At 39.2% G+C, this 20,015-nt stretch overlaps 1 protein-coding gene and 1 pseudogene across 5 annotated transcripts in view; one reads left to right on the top strand and one right to left on the bottom strand.

The window, feature by feature from the left end:
• Positions 1-20,015, top strand: part of phf21aa (PHD finger protein 21Aa) — a 351,791-nt gene that overhangs the window by 201,268 nt on the left and 130,508 nt on the right. For all 5 annotated transcript variants that reach the window (XM_080190505.1, XM_080190507.1, XM_080190504.1 and 2 more), the window contains one exon: positions 2,567-2,713. In XM_080190505.1, coding sequence (XP_080046631.1) covers positions 2,567-2,713 — 147 coding nt within the window. The remainder of the gene's footprint in view (positions 1-2,566; positions 2,714-20,015) is intronic.
• On the bottom strand, positions 13,771-15,344 carry LOC145343652 (oxaloacetate tautomerase FAHD1, mitochondrial-like; annotated as a pseudogene).

Here is a 20,015-nt window from a genome sequence, read left to right as displayed (position 1 = left end):
ACTTCAGCTCATTCAAAACTGCCTATTTCCTAACCTGCAAGTCTCATTCATCTGTTACCATGTGTCCTCGCTGACCTATATTTACTGCAGATTTCCCAGCACATCAAATTTAAAATTGCCATCATTGCATTCAATTTTTTCTGTGGTCTTTCCTTCTGCATCATTCCCTGCCCTGCTTTCCCTCAACCATCACAATTTGCCATTCTTTGAGCATCCTTAAACCTCCGCTTGCTGATCAAGCTTTAGGTAATATAATAGCTATGTCCATTTAAAAATAAATTATAACGTGCAGTGGTTTGGAACATTTTTTAAAAAGGTGCTAGTAAAATAAATAAAAGTTAACTCTTTAACCCAGGGGGTGTCAGAGTAATTTGGTTTTTCACTAAGCTGAGGTTAACTGAAGTGGTAATGATCAGGTTTCTAAGTTCCGACTCAAGTTAACATGTCTGTGTACCTGTTTGCTTGTTAAGATGCTGGGGATGAAGGACTAAGTTGCACTCGAGCTATTTAATAATTGTGTTGAATTTTCCATTAGCAGTTTTTTAAAAATTTCTCTTATTGAATGAGCTTCCATTATTTGTAATTTAACTTGTTTGCTGAGCCCGATAAACAATCATTTTTACTGCTTATGAATTAGTTGCTGAGAAGCAGATACAATAGCATATTGGTTAACACTGCCCCAGAGACCCGGGTATGGAGTTTGCACATCCTCCCCATGTTTGCGTGGGTTTCCTCTGGGTGCTTCGGTTTCCTCCCACAGTCCAAAAGACATGCTGGTTAGGTGCATTGGCCATGCTAAATTCTTCCTCAGTGTATCCGAACAGGCACCAGAGGATTTTCATTGCAGTGTTAATGTAAGCCTACTTGTGACACTAATAAATTTTAACTTTAAGAACAACAAAAGGTTAACTTTCTAGTATCACTGTTCACATGTTGAAAATTATTGCTTGTGTTTGGTAGAAATGGAAAATTCAGAATAAGCGTAGCAGCTCTGACAGCATCTGTGGAGAGAGAATCTGAGTTAACGTTTCAAGTCCATGTGGCCCTTCAACAGAACTGGAAGGGTAGATTTGTAAAGAATTATATAGTTGGAGGGGCAGAATAAAAGGACAGGCATAGGTCAGAGTAAAGGAAGATGGACAAAGCTGTCACGGAATTTAGACAAGTTAATAGTGCCATTGGGGACTGAAGAGTGCCAATTATGGCGAAAGGTAAGATAATAAGGTGTTAATAGGAGAACACAGGTTTTCAGGTGAAAACCTCTTTTCAGGAGATGCAGCATTTCACTTGTACCTCATTCAACTTGATATACTGTATTTACTGCTCCCAATGTGTCCCCTCAACATTGAGGAGACTAAATGCAGCAGACCACTTGGCGGAACACCTTCGCTCCATCCTCAAGCATGACCCCAAATATCCTGTTGCTTGCCATTTCAGCTCAGCATCTTGCTCTCATGCCCATGTATCCATCCTTGTCCTGCTGCAATGCTTCAGTGATGCTCAATGCAAATTGGAAGAACCACATCTCATCTTCTCATAATAACACATTACAACTTTCTGGACTAAACATTGAGTTCAACAACTATGAATTTTCACCTCCACCTTGACTGCCTCCTCCCACTTTGATTCTAGGTTCCCTTGGCTTGCCCCAACACACCCCCACCCCACTGCTCCCCCACATGGCCATCCAACCCTTAATTTCAGGTTTGCTCTCTCTGAGCACTGAACTTTGTATCCTTTATTAACGCATTCTGCTATCTTTTGCCACTATTAGCACTTCTTTAGTCCATAGTGGCACTATTAACACACTCCTTTGTCATATGTCCATGACACCTCTGTCAATCTCGCCTTTGCTCCGACATGTCCCTGTCTTTCTATACTGCCCCAGCTCCTTCACCCTTTACATTCCTTCCCCTCCAGTTCTCTGGAAAGGTTACATGAACTCGACAGTAACTGAGTTTCTGTCACCACAGATGCTGCAGAGCTGCTAAACTTATTCCATGTTTTCTGTTGTATTTCAGATTTCCATAGCATTTTGTTTTTATCTTTCCATTTCATGCCTGTTTTATAAGATCACCTGGTGATATAAAGAAGACTGTTGGACCATTACTCATTCAATACTAATAAATGCAGTGTAATAGTCTCATCGTCAGATCTTTCACATGACTTCAAAATTTTGCCTCCAACATCATATGCTGAAGTACCATTCAAATGTTTTTTTTGTAAGTAGTGGAGGCACTACTTATAAAATCACAGAGTGCAAAATGGGCCTCTGATTCAGATCACTGACCAAGTTGCATTTTTATGCCTCATTATGTGAACGATCTTCAGCAAAAGTCTGCACCTAGCTACTAGCTGGAGTAGTGAGTGTGATGTGTTGACTTTGTTGTTCTTCACTTGTATGATCAATGTTGCACAGAACTTGAGGAGCTTTTAAGATTAAGAAGAATTTTCTGTTTCATATATTCATAACGAGCCCTAATAAATTAACGTAATAAACTAGCGTGAACAAAGTCTTTCACATTTGCTGAAATGCAAATAAATTTTTTTTTTCTTTTGTTTTCAGAAAAAAGTGGTTGAACAGTTGAGGAAAGATTTAATGGTAAAACAAGAACATCATGAAGGCAAACTGCCAATACAACAACAGCAGCAGCAGATACCACCGCAACAGCAGACCGTACCACAGCTTTTACCACAGCTGACCAGTCCACAGGTAATAGAAATTGAGCATGTTGCAGCACTGAAATGAGCTTTACAGCACCTCTAATTTGCACTGTATTTTTATGTAATTTTGCTTGCTAGGTCTTTTCATCACTATACGGAGCTGCCTGTTGAGCATATAGATAGCAACATCCACGCACTATCCTATCTGATAGTCCCAGCACTGAGTTGCACAGTTATGATGTGGGTATGCCGGCGTTGGACTGGCGTAAACACAGTAAAAAGTCTGACAACACCAGGTTTTAGTCCAACCTATTTATTTGATAATAGACTCACAAGCTTTCGGGGTTAGCCCCTTCATATACACCCCTTATATGAAGGGGCTAACCCCGAAAGCTTGTGAGTCTATTATCAAATAAATAGGTTGGACTAAAACCTGGTGTTGTCAGACTTTTTACTGTGTTGCACAGTTATACCAGTTTTGTGACTTGTCTGATATTTTCAATTCTCTTGTGTAAGTTTACCAAACTATTTGGGTTAACCTACTCCACATTTATTACTGTGCATCTTTGCTAATCATGCCTTTAGAGTTTTGTTGGCAATCACTGTAATTGTATAATCTTTGTATGGTGAGGGTCCTGCATTTCTTGGGTTGCTTTCTTGTATGTAGTCAATGGCGGATTAACTACCACTTGAACCCCTAGGCTGAGCTTTAGTAAGACCCCCTGACCTTGTCCCTGCCCCACCCTTTATTAAATAGAATTAAGTGACGTTAGATAACTTATATTGTTGTACTATGTATAATGTACTACATGTATAAAAAAAGTTATATGAATCAATTACAGCAATTCATTTATTTTTCATTTTCTTTACATTTGTACTTTAAAAAGCTTCTGTGTTTTTTGGTTTACAAAAGTGTCGATAACAGCATGTAAATCAATGTGCATGAGTGCCAGATGACTAAGTTTCTCATCACTCACTGTTGAGTGCAGATAGATTTTGATCCTCTTCAGTGCTGAAAATGAACGCTCACCTGAACAGTTAGTGATCATTAAGGGCAGATAAATTCTAAAGCAAATGTATGTATTTGGATGCACCTCATGCAGTCAATCTCTTGCCAGAGCTCGATACATCCCTAAGTATGCACTAAAATAAGTATGTATACATGTTATAGCACGACAACAAACTCTTTGCATTTATTTTGTATTTATTTGCATGTAGTACAAGTCCAGGGGTGAAGCTCCTCGATTTATAGGCATTTGTTATATTAATTCAGAAAAATGTATTCATCCTTAAAAGGGTTAAACCAATTTTTTTTTGCTCTAGGGCCCCCCTCCCTTCCAGGGCCCTAGGCTTAAGCCTACTCAGCCTAATGGTTAATCCGCCACTGCATGTAGTTTACAATAAGCCAATGTTTTATCTGTCTTTGGTTGTTTTAACTTGGTTTAGTTTAGTGTATGAGTCATGGTGCCTTTAAACCTGTCGAGCAGATTATTATCCTGAGAATGTAAGTGGATAAAAGTTATTTTGTTTATGACTCTTGTCATAATTGTGTGAATAACTCATCCAGTTGAACCATTTTTGTGCCCAAGTGGGTTAGTTACAATGTACATTCTGCAAGAATATTGCATTGGAATGCTTAGATCTATACTTTATTATTATAAGTGCTCTTTCCCTGATGCTATCTCTGTCCACTCTTTTGAAAGGTTCATTCTTAATAAATAAAGATAGCAGAAGCTTTGTTGTACTCACTTGATTTAGTTGTATGTTATCATTAGTCATAAATATTAACAAAATTCCATCATATCTTTGGACATCCTAAGCCAGAAGAATTGGTACCTTTTACATTTTACTTCATGATGTTCTGCAGAAGATACAAATTGAGCGACCTTTAGTAAATATGTCTGATATACCTGGAGTACCAAGATTTATCAAAACTCATTGGTACCTATTCCTGTACTGGGTTAAGTTGGTGATGTCGATGTGTGATCATATTTCTCATTTCTAGTGGTATCGCACATACTTCAAGTTTTGTGTTTTGTAGCAGGTTTGGCCTTTCTGATGGGCTCATGAATTCATGTTGGGCAAATTGTTTACACTTTGCCCATTTTAGTGTGTGTGTGTGTTTGTTTGTTCCCTTTGGGATGAGCAATATTTGTTTGCCTGTGATGTTCAAGATCAAGCATCCATTGTCATACATGACCTAAATATCAGATTTTTTTCCTTTAAAATATCTTCTAATTTTATGGTGAATTCTGTGAAGTTTTTTCCTTCCTTACATCACTTCTTGTACATTTCAAGTGGTAAGTCACAAGCATTAAGAATAGATCATTTTGCTGTACTATTCATCAGATTGGGGAAAAGGCTGCAAATATTTACTGTTAAGTTAAGGTAATTCAGGCTAGACATCTTTATCGCACCTATGATGGCTTGCTAATAATTCAAAAGCTTGAATACAAGTATTGATGGTGTTGGAATAAATTCATATCATTCTTTTTAGTATCTATTGTCTGTTGTTTTTCACAATTCAGCTTTAATTGAAACTCTGATTTGTTTTGGCATTCTCTGTGGCAATTATACAAATTAACTCAAACTTGTCTATTTCTTCGCATTCTTATTAAATAATTTTCCCTTTATTACTGTAAAACTGTTAATAAGCTTGTTTTAAATTTTGCTTCAAGTTTCAATTAATCCAGCCTACTTTTACTTCCTACCACTGTTATGTTTTTGAAATTTTGTACCCTTGTTCATCTTGGCAGGTTCCAATTCCCCATACTTAAGTTCTCGGGTTTTAGGTAAGATTGCTGTGTGCCCAAGATAAAACAATGACTGATTGCCTTTAGCTCTTGGATTTATCCTTAGAATCACCTTCATCAATGAACAAATAAAATATTATGCTTTTAATCCATATTTTAAATAAAATAATTAAACAATTTAAATTTTCTAAAACAAACATTAATCATAAAATACTTACAGTAGAAATCCCTTTAATGGCAATTAAACAAAATAATAAAAAGATCATAATTATCAGTACTCAGCTGTTGCTAAATTGTCAGACTGTTTGACTGACATGCAGCACTTGGAGCAGAAATTTCCTGCAAGTAAATTGCAGAGCCAAAACCTCCATTCCATAGCCACTGTTTCAGGGTTTGAAAGCTTGGCGTCATATTTGATCTCAACGAAGTTCCCTCCACATATCCACCTCACTTTCATCCTTTAAGATGCTTCCTTTTTGATTAAGCATTTGGTCATCTGCCTCAACATCTTATGTGGCTTGGTGTCAAATTTTGTTTTGGAATGCTCCTGTGAAGTTACATGGGGTAAAGGTTCTATAGTAATTACTTTAATCCTTTGTAAATAACTTTCATATGAGGCATCTCTTCATTACCCTCAACTGAAGGAATCTGTTCTAATCTACTCTTGATGGTTTCAAATTTACGGGTGGTGAACAAATGATGGTATATTTAGTGCCTGATTTGCAGGTGTATAGTGATGTGATATACAGATACCACATTTTCTGAAGTGGCTTTAAAATTCTTCTGATGTTTCAATGCAGTATCTGCTTCTATTTGCTAAAATCTGTCCTTTCTTTCCTGTTGCAGGCAAGGTTTAGAATAGATAATTTTTCAAAAATATTTTAGTCCCAAAAAAAATGCAGTGTTTTTTGAGAATTCTATACACAACCCACACAAATTTTTTGCACTTTATTATCTAATACACTGATCTGTACCTCTTAAGATTTGTCTTTAAAACCAATTGCAGCTTGTACATCTTATACCCAGATTCTCAATTGGAGTAGTTACATAAATGTATAAAGTAAGATTAAGTGTATACTGGTAGATGGCATTCATTGGATAATTACTTTAGTACATATGGAACATTATTAACACTGGTATTGGATGTAAAAGTTAGGAGCAAAACAATTATACGTTTATTTGTGAATCAGTGTAAAACTGAGTAAAGACTGATTTCTGTTTTTTTTTCCTTCACTAATTGACTGTTGGGTGTTTAATCTGAAGCTGAGTATTCTGTGGTGAGTAAAATGTAATGGAATATTCTAGGTGCTTGACATTATCCAGGACAAAACAACCTGCTTGGTACCCCATCCATCACCTTAAGCATTCATTTCCTTTACCACTTGTGTGCAATGGCTATCTTGTCCGTTCTACAAGTTGCACTGCCGAAATTTGCTGATGTTTCTTCTAGAGCTCCTGCCAAAACCACGACTTTTGCCACCTAGAATAGCATTAGGTACTTTGGAACACCATCACCTACAAGTTTCCTTCTGAGTTATACCATCCTGATTGGCAATGTTTCATTGTCAATAGATCAAAATCCTGGAGCTCCCAACCTGACGGCACCTTAGTACTTGTACCTCATGCTGCTAAGGTTCAGCAAGTCAACTTATCACCATTTTCCCAAGTAGTTGGGAATGGGTGAGAAATGTTAACCTTGCTAACGATGTCCATATTCCATGAAAAAATACCGTTTTTAAAATGACACTACTGTGGGGAACAAAAACATGTGTTTTACTTGGGAAATTAAGGCGACAGTGAAGTAAACTGCATATTTTTTGAAGTTTCATATCTACATTTGTATTTGACTATCTTGTTTCTGGGTTTAACTTCAGAGGTTGGTTTTTGGGATTTAAACTGGACATGAGAGACTATTTTATTGAAAGGATAATAAACTTTAGTGCTACAAACATCAGCACTTTAATTGAGGAGTATATGCTGTGTTGCTGATTTGTTTTGACAGAAGACAACCCAGAAGGCTAAAACAGACATTGGTGTCTATTATCAAAATGCTTCAATTTCGTTATTACTATTTAGTGTTCAGGGTTTTCCTTAAGTGTCAGTTTTTTTTATGAACAAGTTGCTCTACTTCGGGTGAAATGAATGAGCAAAAGAGATTTTGAAATGATGGCGATCATTGAAGTGAAATTAGCATACTTTTGGAGATTTATGTTGTTAACCAAGGTCGTCTGATTTTTCCTCAATCTAATTTATTAGCAATTTATATACAGTTTTTGCTGTTTGGAAGTCATTTCTCTTTTCCACATCCTCCCCGTTGGTTTCTTCAATCATTTGATCAGGTTCTTGACGTATTTGTTATGTCACATATTGTTTTCTTTTTTTTAAAACTTGTGCTTTGCAAAAAAATAGGATTCATAGCAATTAAACATCTTTTGGTTTTGTTCCTTAAGCATGTTTAATTCTCTTGGATTTTTTGATTTGAACAAAGCTGAATATAAAAGCACTTGGGATACTTGCAGACTACTGTAAAGAAGCTAATTTGTAATGCTATACATTTGCAAGTGAAATTACATACTTGGATACTGCAGTTCACATAACAGATTTTAAGTGAAAGAATTACAACGTTACTGTTTGAAAAGAGGCTGTTTGAGCTGGTACAAACTTGTTTGATCAGTAACATAAGTTCTTCCATTCCAATGTTGAGTAAAGCAAGCTGAAGATTAGTCGTCAATGTGTAGTTCTTGAAGATTCTGCAAAAGCCATTGACATATGTTGTGTGCTCCTTGTTTTTATTCATTTGTGGGACATGAGCATCGCTGGCTGGCTAGTATTTATTGCCCTAGTTGCTCTTGTTCAGAGGGCAGTTGAGAGTCAACCACATTGCTGTGGCCCTGAAGTCACGCATGTAGGCCAGACCAGGTAAGGATGGCAGATTTCCTTCCCTAAAGGACGTTTGTGAAACAGATGGGTTTTCTCCACAATCGACAATGGTTTCATGGCCATCAGTAGATTCTTAATTCCAGGTTTTCTTTTATTGAATTGAAATTCCACCATCTGCCATAGAGGGTTTTGAACCCTGAGGAAAATTTGTGAACCAGATGGGGTTTTTTTTGACAATAGTTTCATGGTCATTAAGTCGATTCTTAATTCCCGTTTTTTTTATTGAATTCAAATTTCACCATCTACATTGGCGGGATTCGAACCCAGGTCCTCAGAACGTTAGCTGCTTTTTTTGGATTAATAATCTAGTGATAATACAACTAGGCCATCTCCCCACATTTTGGATTCTTCTTGTCCCCTGCTGAAGAGATTGAGTAGCAGAGTCATTCTCAGGCCTCTATAAATGTTACTCTGTTGAACTATATAAAATTTTGGTTAGACCACACACATTTAGAGTTTTGTAAATGATGCTAGTCTCCATCTTACTGAAAGGATGTAGAAGCACAGGAAAAAGTGCAAAATGATTATGCTAGAATTGAGAAGCTGCAATGACTAAGAAAAACCAACCAGTTTTGAAAACCGAGAGGCTGCTAAAATTATGAAGAGTATATTTTGAGAGGGTACATTTTGGGAAGAAAGGGTTTTGGAAATCCACTACTGGGATATTAGAATATAGAGCTCATAAAATTTGGAGATTGGGACCATCTTTACTTGGAGTTTGTGGTATATGATGCAGATACACTTAAGGAAAAGCTAGATTAGTATGCAAGGGAGAACAGCATATTGTGTTATGCATGTAGGGTCTTTCCAGCCATGCAAAACATCATTGTTCAGTACATTTCAGATTATTTGAGTTTGGAAATTGTTGTTTGCAATTAGTGAGGGAAGGAAAAACATTAATGAAAGGGAGACAGAGGAATGAAAGTGATTACCTTTTGTTTTGTTTTTATTCCAATTCAATCCAATCAAGCCCAATTCAGAGTCTCAACAAGTTGAGACATTCCCGATCCAAACTGACAAGACAGGGCTCTCACCTCCTGTCTTGGGCTTGATCTACATGACCCAAAGCTGAGTGGCATAGCTCCTCCTCCAAGGCTTGATCTTATTTGCATCTTAGCCAAAAGGCTGAGGTGCTGCTTTTAAAAATTGCTTCAAATGAAGCTAAAATGTAACCTAATGACTTCAACCAAGCACAGCATGTTGATACTACACTTGATCTTAGCCAAAAGGCCGGGTAGCAAAAGGCTAAGTTTGTTGAATCGAGTTTAAAATAGAAGCTCACGCTGTTTAGTCATTATCTTATTTGCTCAGTGAAAGTACTTAGTCAATACTAGTGGTTCTTGTTTTGTTGGTGTTATAGTTGAATTTGGAGTCCTGAAGCTTACTTCATTATCCTTGTCCTTCCACACATTGCATTCAGTAAATTACAATGTATCAAGGTAAATCTGAACAAGTATCAGACTTGCCCAGTATTCTCTTGGCTGGAATCATAACAATTGACCTTATTTTGGAATTTTGCTTGTGGTGGAGAGTTCCCCACTGGAAGTGTATAGAAAATTCTGCCGCCTGGTTCCACAGTGACAGACAGCTTGTCCCTTGATGCAGAACTTGATATGGGGAAAGCAGCTATCACCTCTGGCTGACTGATAAATAGTGCATGGGATAACGTCAAGCTGACCCTTGGACCAAGTAGATGGTTTATAATGTCTATGTTCTCAGCACCTTGTCTGCTTGTGAAAAATGGCTGACCTATAGCTATCAAGAAGAGAAGTTCGATAGTTTCCATCTTTGCCGTCTGTGGTGCATTATGGGTATATCCGGGTAGGACCAAATGGTAAATGTGGCAGTCCTCTCAAGGGTCAGAGCTTTCAAATTTATTACCACTCTTAGACATTTTGTTGACTTGGACACCACTGCAAACCCAAGGACTTTCTTTATGGTGAAGTAGCTGGAGTCAGATGACTAGTGAGAGGCCTAAAGTTCCTGTACAAGGATGCTTTCAGGTGTGATGTAAAGGCCCCAAGTATCGATTATCATAGCTGAGAGAAGAAGGAAATGACAGCACCTATCCTCACTGTTTCAACCCCCAGATTTTAAAACACCAGGTCAAATTTATCTTGATCTTCCCTTCACCATGGAGTACAATTTTGGTTTCTGCAGTCTATGTAATTGAAGCTCCCTATTCTTGGAACCATGATTCTTTCATGCACCCACTCTAAAGCCTTCGTAATGTTAGTAAAGGCGGTGCCCAGAAGCAGACAGAGAACTCCATGTGAGGTTGAACCTATGTTTTATATTGGCTTATGATAATGGAGAAGAATAATTTTCACCATATGGTGAAATTCCTACTTTTAGTTGTTGTACTTCTTAAATTTTTGTCTAATCTTTGCCTTCTCTCAGTTGCTGTGGCCTTCAGTGCCATCAAAGCAAGAGTTTTAATGTGCCCATTAGTGAGACCAGGACTAATTACAAGGGTGCCATCACAAAGGCTAGCTCTACTGTTGGCTACTGGTGGAGGAAGGAACTGTAGAGCCAAAGTTACAGCAGGGTTCAGCAGGCCAGAGGCGAGATGACAGTTTGGCGGAAGTCAGTATTATTGGGGAGAGGGCCACTCTGTGTGCATGTGCGCATAGAGGTAGGGATATGTATCTGAGCTCCACTGAATTTTCTGTCATCAGAGAGTATGGAGAGTTTGGCTGAAATCTTCACGATTGTATGAAATAACATTTTAATAAAGTACTTTAAATGTAATGGGTTATGTTGATCTATAATACATGTGCTTTAATAATTATACGCTGAACATTACTGCGCTGCTTTATTGTAGTTGTTTGCTGGAATCTTGTTAATTTTCAGGAGTTTTTTAAATATATTCTTTCATGAGATGTGGGCATTATTGGCAAGGCCAGCATGTGTTGTCCTTCCCTAATTGCCCTTAAGATGATGGTAAATTAAGATACTAAAAATTAGTTTGTGAAACACTGTCCCAATGCTTTGCACGTACATAATCCAGGAAGATCATGTAATGTTATTAATATGGACTTCATCCTGTACTACATGCATTGACTGCATTGAATCCTAAAATATTGAGATCACTTTGATTTGATTTATACGCATTGGTCCACGATCTTTGGTGGTAAAGGGAAGCCTAATGTTTCTATTTTCAAACGAATAGTTCCATCTATTTGGTGCCGCCTCAAAGCGTTTGCATTCATCACAAATTATAAAAAGTGCTGTAATTGCACAATTATTTGGCTACTCTCATCCGTGAGCAGAACTTCCTTACTCTGTCCCTTTATTTAGAAAGCCCAGGATTCTGTGTGCTTTATTAATCACTTTCTGTCCTTCCACCTATTATTATTTGTGCACATGGACTCTCTCGGGTCCCTTTTCTTTATGCACCCCTTTAACCCCTCGCCTCATTCTTCCTACCAAAATAAATCACTTCATACTTCTCTGCATTAAATTTCATCTGCCACTTTGCTGCCTATTCCAACAACTTGTTTGCCCTTTTGAAGTTTAACGCTATTGTCCTAATTTGTCCTCAATATTTACAAGTTTTAGGTTATGGGCAAATTTTGAAATTGCACCCTATACCTTTTGAAGTCTAGGTCATTAATATATATCAAAAAAAGAAGGGATGTAATCATCAATCTCTGGGATCCCAACTATATACTTTGCTTTAATCTGAATAACAATTGTTCACCACAACTGTTTCCTGTCACTGACAACACCAGGTTTCAGTCCAACCGATTTATTTGATAGTAAACTCACTAGCTTTCGGGTTAGCCCCTTCGACAAGTGAATGGAGAGCTCTGGCCTCAGACAAAGCATATAAAGCACAGACAGTTTACAGATTACTGATTAGAATGCGAATCTTTACACCTAACCTGCTGTTCAAGTCTTAAAGTGGCTGACAATGTGAGTGGAAGGAGCACTGATCACAGGTTAAAGAGATGTGTATTGTCTCCAGACAGTACAGTAAGTGAGGTTTTGCAAACCCAGGCAAGTCACGGGGGTTACAGATAGTGTGACATGAACCCATCTGTAACCCCCGTGACTTGCCTGGGTTTGCAAAACCTCACTTACTGTACAGTCTGGAGACAATACACATCTCTTTAACCTGTGATCAGTGCTCCTTCCACTCACATTGTCGGCCACTTTAAGACTTGAACAGCAGGTTAGGTGTAAAGATTCGCATTCTAATCAGTAATCTGTAAACTGTCTGTGCTTTATATGCTCTGTCTGAGGCCAGAGCTCTCCATTCACCTGGCGAAGGAGCTAACTCGAAAGCTAGTGAGTTTACTATCAAATAAATCGGTTGGACTGAAACCTGGTGTTGTCAGACTTTTTACTGTGTTTACCCCAGTCCAACGCTGGCATATCCACATCCTGTCACTGAGCCAGTTTTGTATTCAGACTGCCACTGCCCCTTTTATTCCATAGGCTCCAACTTCGCTTACAAGCCTGATATGTGGTACTTACAGTAAGAAGTCTCACAACATCAGGCAACATCAGGTTAAAGTCCAACAGGTTTATTTGGCAGCACTAGCTTTTGGAGCCTCAAGCAGCTTCTTCAGGTGAGTGAGGACTTGTGTTCACAAACAGGGTATATAAAGACACAAACTCAATTTACAAGATAATGGTTGGATTGTGAGTCTTTACAGGTAATCAGGTCATAAAGGCACAGACAATGTGAGCGGAGAGAGGGTTAAGCACAGGTTAAAGAGGTGTGTATTGTCTCCAGCCAGGACAGTTAGTGAGATTTTACAAGCCCAGGCAAGTTGTAGGGGTTACAGGTAGTGTGACATGAACCCAAGATCCTGGTTGAGGATTTTAACCTGGTGTTGTGAGACGACTTACTCTGCTTACCCCAGTCCAATGTCGGCATCTCCACATCATGTGGTACCCTGGCAAATCCTGGCTGGAAATTCATGTCTGCCAAATCAACCACATTACCCTCATGAACCTTCTCCATTACGATTTCAAAAAAGTTAGTGAAACGTGATTTGCCATTCAAAAATTTGTGCTCAGCTTCTGTAAGTAAAATACATTTGTTTCAATGCCTGTTAATTTTGTCCAAAATTATCATTTCTAAAAGATTTCCCACCACTGAAATTATCCTTCTATCCTTTTTTGAACAAAAGTATAACATTTGCAATTCTCCAGCTCTCTAGTACCATCCCTATATGGAGGAAATTATTACCAAAACCTCTGCAATTTCCACCCCAGTTTATGTTGTTGAATCATTGGCGGGCACTTTGAATCATTGGCAAGCACAGACTACTGCTGTTAAATAGAAAAGCTGCAATGTAAACAATTACATTTACAACAAAATTAATCTCTCTTCACCTTTTGAACTTCATGGTGATCAAGTCATCAATATCAGCTAGCAACTCATCATGTTCCTGATGAGTCAAGGAATGGGAAATATGATCTGTGAGGTGTGCCCTTGCTACCTGAGCTGCCCATTGTCCTTGAGCCAGAGAATTGGGCAGTGCAGGTCGGAGAGCCTGCCCTTTGGGATGAAGCTGTTCATTGGGCAGAAACAGTTAAAGGCTTTGGCCAAAAGTCAGGGATGTCCTTTCCTCTTACAATCCTCCTGGGTGCCCTGGGCTGTCATAGTGTGTACCCCCGAGGTAGCCCATAGATGCCTTTTGTCAGATGGAGATGTCGCCCTTGACTAGCACCAAGCCCAGGTCCACCTCGGGATCGCTGAACATGGTCACAGGTAGTCATTTGGCAGCTTGAGGAAGAGCAGCAACTTGGCACTAGCAATGGGTTCCCCAGCTCCTGGACCTGTTCAGTGTAATTCTTCCCCTCTCAAACAATCTTCCTGCCTCACTCCCAGAAAGAGTGCAGAACTGAACAGATATCACACTGGGATTAATCTATGACAATCAGCTCAAATCTTTTTTTTCCCCCCTGTGCAATGCTGCGAAATCTTAACTGCACCTTGGGCCTTGTTTAATTTTATTTTGGGAGTTCCTGTAGTCCTTTCTTCTCCAGTGTTTTTCTCTGAGGGTGTGATTGACTTGTGCCCTAACTGCTATTGGAGCTGCTGGCTATTCCTGCCTCTGTTGGTCAGCGTAGTGTCCATTATGGGAATCTGGATAGTCTCAGGAACAATTTCTTTTCACCATGACCCAGCTCACTTCCAGTCGCTCTTAGTCACTCTCCCTCTCTGCTCTCTGTCCCCCTCATGCTGCTTGCACTTAACCTTAAAACAGCCTTTCTCTGGTTGTATTTCCATCATCCCCTAACCTTCTCTTCTTGCTCACTCACCTGGTTTCTGCTTGTCACTCAAGTGCTCCTCTCAGTCAAATTAAGGAGTCTTGCCCCAGAGAGGGAACCTCTGTAGAATCACCAACTTTCATTTATTCCACCTTCTCAATTACTTTACAGACTTTAATATCCCAAACAATGTTAATAGATTAAGGTATGTTGTTGAATTTGAGATTGAAAGTTATGTATTCAGTTGGTTGTTCCTGCGAGAGAAATAGGGGTAATAAGTATGTCTATGTGCACGAGTGACTGTACGAAAGAGATTGATAGGAATCAGTGAGTATAATAGAGTATATGAATGAGGGAAGAGTGATTCAGAGAATTGTGTTTGTGGGAGATATTAGCGTACGAGTGACTAAGTGTGTGCAAAAGCTCATTTGAAATGAAAACTTCATCGGGTGGACATGACATCACTGAGGATGCCCCCGGAAATGAAGGTGAGCACAGGCCTCACTGAGTGCAAGCCTGCCATTATCTTTGGATGCATCTCATCTGGTCCTGGCGATTTATCAAAGTTAAGTTCAGCTAATCTGTATAATATCTCCTCTTCTTCAATTTTTAGCCATTCCAGTGTCTCATCTACCCCCTCCTTCACTGTGTGACTTGGGCAGCAGTATCTTCCTTGTTAAAGACAGATGCAAAGTTCTAATTTAGTACCTGAAACATGCAGTTGCCACAATATGCAAATCCTATTATTAGGTCCATAATTGACTGAATTCTTCTTTTTGCCACCTTTTACTTTTTTGATGCTTACGGAAGACTTTAGGATTCCCTTGAGTATTCCAGAGATTACTAACTTTTTGCTGTAGTGCTTGCTAGCCCCTTAAACCCTACCTGCAGTACTATATCCCTCTTTCTACCTATTTCGTTGATACTGATCTGGACCACACCACTGACTGTTCACCCTCCCTCTTCAGACTGCCCTACAGCTGTACAGTGATGTCCTTGACCCTGATACCAGTGAGGTGACATATCATCTAGGGTTCATGTCTGCAACTGCAGAAATACCTATTTATTCCCCAAATTACAGAATTCCCTATTGCTATTGCTTTTCCAATCTTCTTCCCATTCCCATAAAAAAGCTGAACCAGCTGTGATGATGTGAACTTGACTCTGGCTGCATTCCACAGATGAACTGTTACACTTAACGATATTCAGAACTGCACACTTTTTGGGGAGTGAGATGAATTCAGGGGACTCCACTAATTATCTGGTTATTCTTGACTGCGTACTAGTCACTTATTCCTCCTTTTCCCTCACCCCTTCAGCTGTGGAGTGCACGTTTGTACAAACAAGCTGTTGACGAAACTGTCAACCTTGCAAATGTGCTGTAGTGCCATCAGCTATTGCTTAGATCTGAAAGCCAACAATTGAGCTGCTGCAAATTTGATTTATTATTGTCACATGTATTGGGATACAGTGAAATGCAGTGTTTTTTGCGTGCTATACAGACAAAACATACTGTTCATAGAGTACATGGGGAAGAAGGACAAGGTAGGGTGCTGAATATAGTGTTGCAGTTACAGATATGGTGAAGAGAAAGATCAAAAGTCTGATGGCAGCAGGGAAGAAACTGATCTTGAGTCAGTTGGTACTTGTTCCCAGATTTTTATGTATTTTTCCTGACACAAGATAATGGAAGAGAGCATGTTCGAGGTGCATGGGATCCTTGATTATGCTGGCTGCTTTTCTCAGCTAGTGGGAAGTGTAGACAAAGTCAGTGGATGGGAAGCTGGTTTGCGTGATGGACTGGGCTACGCTCACAACCCTTTGTAGTTTCTTGTGGTCTTGGGCAGAGCAGAAACCATACCAAGCTGTAATATATCTGGAAAGGATGCTTTCTATGGATCCGTAAACATTGGTGAGAGTCGTAGTGGTCATACCGAATTTCCTCAGCCTTCTTAGAATTAGAGGTGTAAGTGGGCTTTCTTAACTGTAGAGTGGATGTGGCAGACTAGGACGGATTGTTGATGATCTGAACACCTAGAAACTTGAAGTTCTTGATCATTTTTATTTCAACCCTGTTGATGTAGATGAGCATGTCCTTCACATTTCCGAAAGTTAATTACTATCTCCTTTGTTTTGTTGACGTTGAAGGAGAGATTATTGTCATCGCACCATTTCACCAGATTCTCACTCTCTTTCTCTTTAGAGATTCTTCATTTCTTAGCTGAGACATTTCCTGCACATGTGGTTATTGAGGACATGAAAAGTGTCTTGCTGCTTCAAGTTTCCCTGTGTGCCTCTGTTTATTAGATTATTCAACATACTACATAAATCAATGAAGAGTACAAGAGGACATGCTAAGAGCAGCATCAAACATACCTAAAAATGAGGTGTCAACCTGTAAAGCTACAACACATGACTATATGCGTGCCAAACAACAAAGGAGCATGTGGGAGTCAGAGCTAAGTGATCCCACAACCAGTGGATCAGATCTAAATTATTGTGTCTTGCCACGTCCAGTTGTGGTGGACAGTTAAATAGCTAACCATAGGAAGAGGCTATTCAAATATTCCCAACCTCATTGATGCAAACACAAAGCTGAAGCACTTGCAGCAATCTTCAGCCAGAAATGTCAAATGGATTTTCCATCAAGACCTCTTCCTGATGTCCTCAGCAAAACATGTGCTGGCCTTCACTCCACATAATATAAAAAAATGGCTGAAGGGACTGGATACTGCACAGGCTAGGGGCCCTGACAACATTCCGGCAGTAGAACTGAAGACTTGTGCTCCCCTAGCCAAACTGTTTCAGTACAGCTGCAACACTGGCATCTACTTGGCAATGTGAAAAATTGTCCAGGTATGTCCCATCAATGAAAAGCAAAACAAATCCAACTCGACAAATTATCACTTTATTATTTTAAAAGGGGATGAATGAAAATGAGGTAAATTTGAAGGGGAGAGTTTATGCTCTGAAGTTGCTGAACTCAGTGTTCAGTCCAGAAGGCTGTAAAGTGTCAATTGGAAGATGGGGTGCTGCTCTTCCAGTTTGCGTTGGGGTTCACTAGAACATTGTAAAAGGCCAAGATGGACATGTGGACAGGAGAGCAGGGTGGTGTGTTGATGTGACAAGTGACAGGAAACTGAGTCCTGCTTGTGCTCAGACCGAAGGTGTTCTGCAAATCTGTCATTCAGTCTGCATTTGATCTCTCCGATGTAGAGTAGACCTTGTTGAGAGCAGCAAATGCAATAGACCAGATTGATTCCATAGGTGCTGTCAGACCTACTGAGATTTTTCAGCATTTTTTGTTTTTGTTTCAGGTTCCCATATCTGCAATATTTTGTTTTCATATTACAATCCAGGACAAAGCAGCCTGCTTAATTGGCACTCCAACCACCACCTTTAAACACTCATTTCCTCCACCACAGATGCACAGTGACAGTGTGTATTTTTACAAGATTCAGTACGGCAACTCACCAAGCCTCCTTTACTAGCACCTCCAAACTCTCAATCTCTACCACCCGGAAGGACAAGGGCGGCACAGATACATGGCAATCCATGCAAGTTTTCCTCCAAGCTGCACGCCACCCTGACTCGGAAATATATTGCCATTTCTTTGCTGTTGCTCCCTCACAGCATTGTGGGTATATCCACAACACCTGGTCTCCAGCAGTTCAAGATAGTTCCTCACCATCACCTTCTCAAGGGCAAATAGAGATGGGCAATAAATAGTGACTGAGTCACTGATGCCCACATCCCATCAAAAGAATATGTTTAAAAGAAGATTCACCAGCAACTCATCAGTCAGCTTTACCTGTGTTGACACCAGTTTATTATATATGGAAGTTAACTGAAATGTTTTCATATAACTTATACTCCTAAAATCCTTAGATTTTAATTCACTGGAAAACTCATTGTGTTCCATACCTTATAGTTTAATTTGAACTTCATCCTCTAGTTCTGATTGATTAATTGAGCAGTGATTTTTAATTAAATGTTAATTATCAAGTTGGCTTTAATTTTTATATTGATGAATTGATCAGGTCTTTCTTTATAGTTGTTTAGCTTAGATTAAAGTAATGCTTGCAAGTATATGCTTTCTATTCTTTCCTTTACACTTTTTCAGCAATTGAACTTATTGATTCCTCCTGTTTTGATTTCGCTTTTGCATCATGATTTCCAACTTTCACTCTCCTTTGTCTTTTGAATCCCTGCTCTGTTCTGCTCTTTTTTTTTAATCTGGTCCCCAATCACGTGATCTTTTTGAGGCTCTGTCTTGTTTCCATTTCATTATATCCAGCCTCTAATTAACTGTTGCTTTTTTTAAGCAAAGAACATTCCGAAGCAATGATATAAAAACTTTGAGGTGCGTAGAATGGTTAGGAAGGATCTATTTCCTTTGGCAGAGAAGTCAGTAGCAAAGAGCCATCAACTTTTAAGTTACTGGTAGGAGCAGTAGAATGTAGTTGAGGAAAAATGATTTCAGTGAGGGCGATGGGAGCTTCTTAAGTCATTGCCTGAAAGAATGGTAGAAGAAGGAGCCCTCATACTATTTTTTTAAAGTTGCAGATGCACTTGAGGTGCCATAACCTATAGGGCTATGGACACAAGTGTTGGAAAGTGGGATTAGACTGGATATCTTTTTTTCCGGCTGGCATAGACACAGTGCGATGAATGGTACTCTCCATGCTGTAAGTTTTCTCTTCATAGAATCAACCTTGTTCACAGCGCCAATGCTATAGAAGTGTTTTTTCAGAGGTTAAGTATTAAGCTGGCTTTCACTTTTGACTCAGCGGACACAGACTCGCGGAGACAGTACTCTGGTTAAAGACGTTTCTTTATTTTCCATGCCTGGTTCAACATACGAGGGAGAGAGATTTGGTGGTGTTCCAAATTATCCTTAAATTACATCACACTCAGGATTATGACTGTACAGTTTTCAAAAGCCATTTGCCCACCCCTTTGTTCATCCCTCTTACAGCGTGGGACTGAGTTTGTGGACTTTGAAGATCTATCTTATAGTCATCTGACACTTCCTTATCAAGTGTAATGCATGTCCTACTCATTAAAACTGTCAGGGACCTCTGCGACTGTCTGGAGTCCACACTAATAAGAGTTACTTTACCTGTTGCTCAACAGCTGTGTTGTTCTGAGGAATGTGGTTCTTTTCACTTGACTATGTCCCATCATGCCTTAGAGCATTATGTCATTAGCCAAGGTGTATGCTTTTAGTACAGAATATGTTTTCAAAAGTACATTCCTAAATTCTGTAACAGTAGTTATGTCTCTATGCAAACAGTATATTTCAGGCATTTTGTGACTTTCCTATACTCCATTCTATTAGTCATTTAGACATAAGTTATTCTAAACTCCCTCTTACAGTAATCCCAGGCGAAAGAAAGAAACAGGATAGATATAATGAGAGTTAGG

The sequence above is a fragment of the Carcharhinus amblyrhynchos genome, chromosome 6, assembly GCF_965287045.1.
Source record: "Carcharhinus amblyrhynchos chromosome 6, sCarAmb.v2.hapA, whole genome shotgun sequence".
Lineage (NCBI taxonomy): Eukaryota > Metazoa > Chordata > Chondrichthyes > Carcharhiniformes > Carcharhinidae > Carcharhinus > Carcharhinus amblyrhynchos.
This window is presented reverse-complemented; position numbering and strand designations above follow the sequence as displayed.